Source organism: Tachysurus fulvidraco, chromosome 5 (assembly GCF_022655615.1).
Source record: "Tachysurus fulvidraco isolate hzauxx_2018 chromosome 5, HZAU_PFXX_2.0, whole genome shotgun sequence".
Lineage (NCBI taxonomy): Eukaryota > Metazoa > Chordata > Actinopteri > Siluriformes > Bagridae > Tachysurus > Tachysurus fulvidraco.
The window spans coordinates 6,142,965-6,152,964 of record NC_062522.1 but is presented as its reverse complement, the minus strand read 5'-3'; the positions used below and the strand labels follow the sequence as shown (position 1 = coordinate 6,152,964).

The window sequence follows — 10,000 nt, the reverse complement described above, 5'->3', positions numbered from 1 at the left end:
GAATATTTAATTGGTTTATATTTTAGAAATCGCTAGAATAAAAATCGGTCACCTCGATAAAGAACGACTTGAGATCGGTGAGATGTTCGAAGATGTTAAGTGGACACGTGTCGAGACGAGATTTCCTCTTCTCCAGTTCCTCCAGAGAGAGACGGACTGGATGAGGCTCCTAAACACACACACACACACACACACACACACACACACACACACACACACACACACACACACACACACACACACAAACCTTAGGCTGCTTGTGTACTAATGTTACACTATCGCACGTGCACACGAAGAAATCCCTGATGTCTCTTGCTCTAGCGACCGTGTACAGACCCCCAGGGCCCTACACAGTTTTTCTTAGAGAATTCACAGATTTTCTCTCAGACCTATTAGTTAACTTTGACAAAGCATTAATTGTAGGAGACTTTAACATTCATGTTGACGACACAAACGACGCTTTAGGACTCACATTTATGGACTTACTAAACACACTTGGGCTCAAACAAAACATCACTAGTGCAACTCACCGACGTAACCACACACTAGATTTAATAATATCACACAGAATAGAAGTCACTGATATAGATATCATACCTCAAAGTGATGACATCACAGACCATTACCTCATAATGTACACACTACCTATAGAACAGACTAACTGTGTCTCACCACGTTATCGACTCGGTAGAACCATTATTTCGACCACCAAAGACAGATTCACAAATAACCTGCCTGATCTGTCTGGACTTCTTAATGTACCCTCAAACTCAAACGACCTAGATGCAATGACTAACAGCATAGACGCTATATTCACTAGCACATTAGACACTGTTGCCCCAGTCAGATTACAGAAGGTTAGAGATAAAACACTTGCACCATGGTATAATAGTCATACTCACACACTCAAGAGGGAGACCCGTAACCTCGAACGGAAATGGAGAAAAACTAAATTAGAGGTGTTTAGAATTGCGTATAAGGACAGTATGTCCAGCTACAGACAGGCTCTAAAAGCTGCTAGGGCTGAGCACCTGAGCAAACTCATAGAAAATAACCAGAACAATCCCAGGTTTTTATTTAGCACAGTGGCTAGTTTAACAAAAAATCAGAAATCTGAACACACTATTCCATCACATTTCAGTAGTGAGGACTTTATGAGATTCTTCACTGATAAAATCGAAAGTATCAGGAATAAAATAGGTGACGCTCAACATATGAGAGCAACTAGTGACACAATCTCACCTAAGGCTTTGCACAGCTTTACAAGTACAGGACAGGAAGAGTTAGATAAACTTATTACTACAGCTAAATCAACAACATGTTCACTAGACCCCATCCCAACTAAACTACTGAAAGAAGTGTTACATAAAGCTGGTGAGCCTCTTCTTAATATCATTAACTCCTCGTTATCTTTAGGTTACGTCCCGAAGTCTTTTAAGTTGGCAGTTATTAGGCCACTCATCAAAAAACCTAACTTAGACCCTAATGAACTATCAAATTACAGACCTATCTCACACCTCCCGTTTATGTCTAAAATACTTGAAAAGGTTGTGTCTGTTCAACTGAGCTCCTTCTTACAGGAGAGCAACATCCTTGAAGAGTTTCAGTCAGGTTTCAGGCTCCATCATAGCACAGAAACTGCACTTGTTAAAGTTACAAACGACTTGTTCTTAGCTTCGGACCAAGACTGTATGTCACTATTAGTTCTACTTGACCTTAGTGCTGCATTCGACACTATAGATCACAACATTCTTCTAGATCGCTTACAAAATTACACAGGTATTCATGGTCAGGCTTTAAGCTGGTTTAGATCCTACCTGTCTGATCGATACCATTTTGTAGAGTTAAATGGTGAATTCTCCAGTTTACTACCCGTTAATTATGGGGTCCCTCAAGGATCAGTTCTAGGACCTCTGCTTTTCTCTATATACATGCTTCCATTAGGGAACATTATTAGAAGACATGGGATTAGTTTCCATTGTTATGCTGATGACACACAGTTATATATCTCATCAAAACCAGATGAAATAGCCACAGTGTCCAAATTAACTCAGTGTCTTAGAGAGATAAAAGACTGGATGAGCTGCAACTTTCTATTGTTAAACTCCGATAAGACAGAAATACTACTCATAGGTCCAAAAACCAGTGCACAGAAACTCTCACAACTTAACTCCCATTTAGAGGGATGTACTGTTACTAGTAGCTCGACAGTGAAAGACCTCGGTGTTATACTAGACAGTAACTTGTCTTTTAAAAATCATATCGCCCATACTACCAAAACAGCCTTCTTACACCTTAGAAATATTGCCAAGCTGAGAAACAAACATCCTGTCTGTATCTGATGCTGAGAAGCTAGTTCATGCCTTCATGACCTCTAGACTGGACTATTGTAATGCATTACTAGGTGGTTGTCCTGCATCTTTAATAAATAGGTTACAGTTAGTCCAAAATGCAGCTGCCAGAGTTCTCACTAGGACAAGAAAGTATGACCATATAACCCCAATTTTATCATCTCTACACTGGCTACCTGTTAGGTATAGAATTGACTACAAACTGCTGCTACTTACGTACAAGGCTCTTAATGGTTTAGCTCCCATGTATCTAACTAGTCTTCTAACACGTTACAATCCTTCACGCTCTCTGAGATCACAAAACTCAGGACTTCTGGTAGTTCCCAGAATATCTAAGTCTACTAAAGGTGGTAGAGCATTTTCTTATTTAGCTCCCAAACTTTGGAATAGTCTTCCTGATAGTGTTCGGGGCGCAGACACACTTTCCCAGTTTAAATGTAGATTAAAAACTCATCTCTTTAGTCAGGCGTACACATAATACATCCCATAATATCATGCACCAGTACATCAGACCAGCACATTTTTATGAACAGCAGATATGTTAATCCCTTTCCACTGCTTCTCTCTTTGTACCCATCCCGAGGCATCCAGACACTGTACCAGCTCCCAACGTCCTCTGTGGGACGAAGCCTTTGGACGTCCACTGAGCCGAGGCCGACTTTAAGAATCCTGAGACATCTCCAGTTAGACTCTGTGATACTAAGGAGATCAGAAGTCCTTGAACCTCACACCAATACCACATTTAACTGACTGTATATTACAATCACACCCCCAGTGTCACCCATATGAGGATGGGTTCCCCCTTGAGTCCGGTTCCTCTCAAGGTTTCTTCCTTTACCAATTTAAGGGAGTTTTTCCTTGCCACTGCTGCCTGAGTCACCTCAGACTTGCTCATAGGGGAATAAATACATACACACTGTGAACTATATACATCTAATAATAATCTAGAATTTTTATTCTGTTAAATTCTTATTTCTTTTATTATTCGTTAATTCCTTTATCATTAATTATGTTTACCTTCTGCTCTGTGTTTATGTTCTGTAAAGCTGCTTTGAGACAATGTCTATTGTAAAAAGCGCTATACAAATAAACTTGAATTGAATTGAATTGAATACTACACAAACACAAACTGAAGCACCAACACACACAAACTGAAGCACTAACACACACAAAACGAAGAACCAACACACAAAACGAAGAACCAAATCTCACACACACACACACACACACACAGACACACACACACACACACACACACACACACAACTCGAAGAACCAACACACAAACTGAAGCACCAACACACACACACCCCTGTTGTGTAATTGTACCTTTAACAGCTGACATGGTGTCTGTCCGAAGTTGCTGATCATCCCCTCCACAGCTTTCCTCTCTTTCTCATCTGTGATGGCGTCCAGATCAACAGCACCTACACACAGAGAAGCTCGGTTCATTACACGTGGGCAGATTTTAACAGAGGAAATTTTTTAAATGAATTAATCAACAAATTTATTTGAAACAAAACAACGTTTTGTCTCGTCAAAACGACCTTGTGTAGCGGAAAAACGACCTTGTGTAGCGGCAAAGCGACGTTGTGCCGCGGCAAAACGACGTCATGTCGCGGCAAAACAATGTTGTGTCAAAACAACGTCATGTCGCGTCAAAACAATCTTGTGTCAAAACTTCGTGTCAAAACAACGTTGTGTCGAGTCAAAACAACGTGGTGTCGAGTCAAAACAACGTGGTGTCAATGTTTACTGCAAAAAGTGCTATACAAACACAATCAAAATGTTTTCGCGTGTTAGCATGTGTGTTAGCTTTAGCGTGTTAGCTCGAATACCTTCATATGTGCAGTAGTAGAAGACGTTGAGGGCCTCGACTGCAGCTGGACCTCTCTGCTTATATCCGAATATCAGATCGATCCACTCGTGGAGGTGGGCGGAGACATAATCCGATTCCTAAACAGGCAGAAGCACACACACACACACACACACTCATTATGAGCCTTCTTCTTACTCATTGTGTTGTGTCCTCTACATGGCAGCTGCGGAACAATGTCTACTGTCTACCATCAAAGATTTGTATTGGAGTTAGTCGGTAAAGAAGAGTGCTGATGATGTCATCACAGTGTGACTCACTAGAGCTTTGCGATGCTTGTAAATAAAGTCCTCAGGAGATTTGGCCCATTTCGGCAAAATGACGTCGTTCACACGCTCCTTGGAGATTTGCAGACGACCCAGGTCAAAGCCTGAAGAAGGAGAGAGAGACAAGGGGAGAGAGAGAGGGAGAGAGAGAGAGAGACAAGGAGAGAGAGAGAGACAAGGAGAGAGAGAGAGAGAAAGGAGAAGAGACACAGTGTATGTGTCATTACACTGCTACTGTTTATCTGTCAGATAGGTGTCGTCAGGATGAAGCCCCACCCACAACCGTTCCTCACCGTTCTGATTCTCCAGGAGCTCTGGGAAGTAGAAGAACTCAGGGATGAGCTCTTTGACGTCGTTGGGGTTGTCCATGAGCGTCTGCCATGTGGCTGGGATAGAGTGAAACTGTCTGTCTGCACAGTCAAACCTACAGCAGAGAGAGAGAGAGAGAGAGAGAGAGAGACGGAGACTGGGTTATTATCACAGAGCTACAGCAGAGAGAGAGAGAGAGAGAGACAGAGAGAGAGAGAGAAAGAGAGAGAGAGACAGAGAGACAGACACAGAAGGAGGAGAGGACAGAGAGAAAGAGGGATAACATTAACTACATCTGTTAATGTTTAATTGTTTTACCTTCCGCTTTGCAGCTGGATGTGCAGGGAGGTGAAGGGCTCGACTCGAATGAGGTAGTGCATCACTCCTGCAGCGTTAGAATAATGAGTGCCATAGTGGAAGCGGTCTATAGTTCCTGTGGGGTCCTCAAAACTCTCATACCTATACACACACACACACACACACACACACACACACACACACTTCTATCACATCTAACATACGGTGCATTGGTGGCTTAAGTTAAGGCTCTGGGTTCAAACCCCAGCACTGCCAAGCTGCCACTGTTGGGCCCTTGAGCAAGGCCCTTAAACTCCAGGGTGCTGTATCATAGCAAATGTATATGGGGCGATAAAAAAGGCTTCTGTACCCCCATTTCATTTTTATATAAGTCCACAGTGTCAGCACGATGTAACAAGAGGTCAAACTGTAATGTCTTTTCTGTAACATCAAGCGTTTTTTCGCAGTTACAGTTACACAAAAAACAACTTGTTTATTGCTGAAAGTGCTAACAAATACAATCAAAAAAATATTAGCGTGTTAGCATTAGCATGCTAGCATTAGCGTTTACACAACTTTATTATTTGCTGCTAACAATGTAAGTGATAACAGGAACTAAACAAATACACAGTATGACGTGTGTGTAACAGTGATGGTTGACAAACTGCTGTAGTATTGCGAGTAATTTAAAAAAAAAAAATGCATTTATTGAAAAATAACCCGATAACTTTGAGTATGGTAACAAAAAAATGAGTTTTTATCCCATCTCTTTGTGAGCACTTTCCTGTAACAGAATGCCCCTATATTTGTTTATTACTGTAATTTATCATAACACCGTGTCATAATTTATCATAACACCGTGTCATAATTATAACAGCGATAAAATTACCGCCATATTACAATTAGCATAGCTTTGTAATGACCGAAGAGTTCTAATTATGAAAGCAGTAAAGAGGTCGAGGGAAAGAACCTGGGACTTACTTTTCTTTTACCGCTTTGGCGTTTTTCTCGTTAAGCACAGCGACGGGTTTGGAGAGGTTGCGGAACACTCGCGGGTCGGACAGGTCCAGCTCGTCTGACTTGTAATCTGACAGAATCCATGGGAACTGAGAATACAACACACACACACACACACACACACACACACACACACACACACACACACAGCAATAAAGTATGTACTATTTTGGTGATGGCGTATCTCATGGTCTGGGACATATCGACACGTCACGTGACTTAACGTAAAATTGTGAGTGACTGAGTGACGTGACATACACCTAAGTACGGTGACCCATACTCAGGATTCGTTCTCTGCATTTAACCCATCCAAAGTGCACACACACAGCAGTGAACACACACACACACACCGTGAACACACACCCGGAGCAGTGGGCAGCCATTTATGCTGCGGCCCCCGGGGAGCAGTTGGGGGGTTCGGTGCCTTGCTCAAGGGCACCTCAGTCGTGACCGGCCCGAAACTCGAACCCACAACCTTATGATTAGGAGTCAAACTCTCTAACCATTAGGCCACGACACGACACACCCCCGCACAAGAGAATGCTGTTGCCTAGTAACGCACACCGTCGCTGTAAACATCCTCATTACGTTTAAACATTTCTTCATTCATTATCCCACATACTGTACAGGAGACAATCAGGGCATCTCCGGAATACTCGTTCCATCATACTCCGATTTGGGGCACGCTAATTCTAATCCTGGATACTATTTAGAACGGAGCGTAGATGAATTGAGACGCAGCAAGTGTTCCAAAAAAATGATGGATGGATGATTTTTTTTTTTTTTTTTTACAGAAGACTGAAAATGGTTGACGTCCTTTAAACTAAGATGATGTGGAGTGATGGAGGTGTGTGAGAGACGTACCACAGGATACTGAGCCAGATCGTTATAGGTTCTGCCTGCGATGGTGTTCAGCTGCATCAGGTAGTCAAAGTTAGAGATTTCCCTGTTCACCCATTTCTGAAAGACAGAAAGACAAAGCGATTGATTTATACAGTAGGTGAGGGTCAGGGCTGCATGTTGGATTGTTAATCATGTTGCTCTCGTAAAGGTTTTAAGAAACTTTGTCTTTTGTTCGGCTCAGCGTGTGTTTAGATGGGAAGTGATGGGGTGAACGACCGCCGTAACAGATAGAGAGACGCGTAGAAGGATAGATGGGTAGGTGAAGAGACAGACGAGTGGATTAATGTAGAAAGAAACTGATAAATGAACAGGAGGTATAAGGTGGATGGGAGTGAAGGATAATACGAGGAAAGGATGGACTGTTTAGTGAAGAGATGAAAGAATTGTTGGATGGACAGATGAGTGGAATACATTGAGAGGTGAAGGGAATATTGGATGGATAGATGGATGGATTGGATGAATAAATGAATATTTGCATGGATGAAATGATGTGCTGACATATAAAGGAACGGCAGGATGGATGGATTGATGGATGGATGGACGGAATAACATACAAACAGATAAAGGGTTTAACAGATGAATGGATGGATGAATACGTGAATGAAATGGAATTCATGGAATGAAGGATGAAGGGATTGATGGATGGATAGATGAATGGATGGAATAACAGACTAATAAATAAAGGGACTACTAAATGAATAGTATATTAGACTGATGGATGGATGGATGGATGGATGGATGGATGAATGGATGGATGGATGTGCTTCTCTGAGACTTTATGGTAACTTTATTAGAAGTCATGGACAACCACAATTTATAAATAAATAAACAAACAAACAAACAAACAAAAAAGGAAAGGCCAATGAGGCAGCTGAATGTGCTGTGTAACCTTTAACCTCTGACCTGGGTGAGTCCGGAGGCCTTGAGGAGCTCTTGAGGTGAACGAGTGCCGTGGAGAGAGAGAGAGCAGAGCAGCAGCATCCGGTTGTAGACTTTATTACGCACCTGACAGGTAAAGATAAAGTGGTCAGAGAAGGAGAAGGTGTTCTACTGAAAGCACAATAACATGATTTGTGAAGCTCAGTGACATTCAGGGCGGAGCAGGAAGTGTGTCTGACCTCCTTGTGGAAGTTCAGGAAGTAGTTGGTCTGATCGACGAGGAAGATCTCGAGGGCTGAGCGACGAAGGTTGTACCTGCGCAGGTGAATCTCTCTGATCTGAGACAGCGGCCATTTAAAATCCTGTCCCAAACCTGCAACACACACACACACACACACACACACACACACACACACACACACACACACACACACACACACACACAGTGATGAAGCTTTCAGTTACTGTTAGTAGATGCTATAATGTAGGTTATGTGTTTCGTGGATGTTCCACAACATTTAATATAATTCTCACTCACTCACTCACTCACTCACTCACTCACTCACTCACGCACTCACTCACTCACTCACTCACGCACTCACGCACTCACTCACTCACTCACTCACGCACTCACTCACTCACTCACTCACGCACTCACGCACTCACTCACTCACTCACTCACGCACTCACTCACGCACTCACGCACTCACGCACTCACTCACTCACTCACTCACGCACTCACTCACTCACTCACGCACTCACGCACTCACTCACTCACTCACTCACGCACTCACGCACTCACTCACTCACTCACTCACTCACTCACGCACTCACGCACTCACTCACGCACTCACGCACTCACGCACTCACGCACTCACTCACGCACGCACGCACTCACTCACTCACGCACTCACGCACTCACTCACTCACGCACTCACTCACTCACGCACTCACTCACTCACTCACGCACTCACTCACTCACTCACTCACGCACTCACTCACTCACTCACTCACGCACTCACTCACTCACTCACTCACGCACTCACGCACTCACTCACTCACTCACTCACTCACTCACGCACTCACTCACGCACTCACGCACTCACTCACTCACTCACTCACGCACTCACTCACTCACTCACTCACGCACTCACGCACTCACTCACTCACTCACTCACGCACTCACTCACGCACTCACGCACTCACGCACTCACTCACTCACTCACTCACGCACTCACTCACTCACTCACTCACTCACTCACGCACTCACTCACTCACTCACTCACGCACTCACGCACTCACTCACGCACTCACGCACTCACTCACGCACTCACGCACTCACTCACGCACTCACTCACGCACTCACGCACTCACTCACGCACGCACGCACTCACTCACTCACGCACTCACGCACTCACTCACTCACGCACTCACTCACTCACGCACTCACTCACTCACTCACGCACTCACTCACTCACTCACTCACGCACTCACTCACTCACGCACTCACGCACTCACTCACTCACGCACTCACTCACGCACGCACTCACGCACGCACTCACTCACGCACTCACTCACGCACTCACTCACGCACTCACTCACGCACTCACGCACTCACTCACGCACTCACTCACGCACTCACTCACGCACTCACTCACGCACTCACTCACGCACTCACGCACTCACTCACGCACTCACTCACGCACTCACTCACGCACTCACGCACTCACTCACTCACGCACTCACTCACTCACTCACGCACGCACTCACTCACGCACTCACGCACTCACTCACGCACTCACTCACGCACTCACTCACGCACTCACTCACGCACTCACTCACGCACTCACTCACGCACTCACTCACGCACTCACTCACTCACGCACTCACTCACGCACTCACTCACTCACTCACGCACTCACGCACTCACTCACGCACTCACTCACGCACTCACTCACGCACTCACTCACTCACGCACTCACTCACGCACTCACTCACGCACTCACTCACTCACGCACTCACTCACGCACTCACTCACGCACTCACTCACTCACGCACTCACTCACGCACTCACTCACGCACTCACGCACTCACGCACTCAC

At 44.6% G+C, this 10,000-nt stretch overlaps 1 protein-coding gene across 2 annotated transcripts in view; it reads right to left on the bottom strand.

Annotated features, from left to right (window-relative positions):
• nbeal1 (neurobeachin-like 1) overlaps positions 1-10,000 on the bottom strand; it is a 62,607-nt gene that overhangs the window by 8,281 nt on the left and 44,326 nt on the right. For both annotated transcript variants that reach the window (XM_047813396.1, XM_027143327.2), the window contains 10 exons: positions 8,138-8,271; positions 7,923-8,024; positions 6,981-7,076; positions 6,081-6,205; positions 5,121-5,261; positions 4,787-4,917; positions 4,488-4,597; positions 4,190-4,307; positions 3,681-3,778; positions 53-169 (listed from right to left, as the gene is read on the bottom strand). In XM_047813396.1, the coding sequence (XP_047669352.1) occupies positions 53-169; positions 3,681-3,778; positions 4,190-4,307; positions 4,488-4,597; positions 4,787-4,917; positions 5,121-5,261; positions 6,081-6,205; positions 6,981-7,076; positions 7,923-8,024; positions 8,138-8,271 (1,172 nt within the window). The remainder of the gene's footprint in view (positions 1-52; positions 170-3,680; positions 3,779-4,189; positions 4,308-4,487; positions 4,598-4,786; positions 4,918-5,120; positions 5,262-6,080; positions 6,206-6,980; positions 7,077-7,922; positions 8,025-8,137; positions 8,272-10,000) is intronic.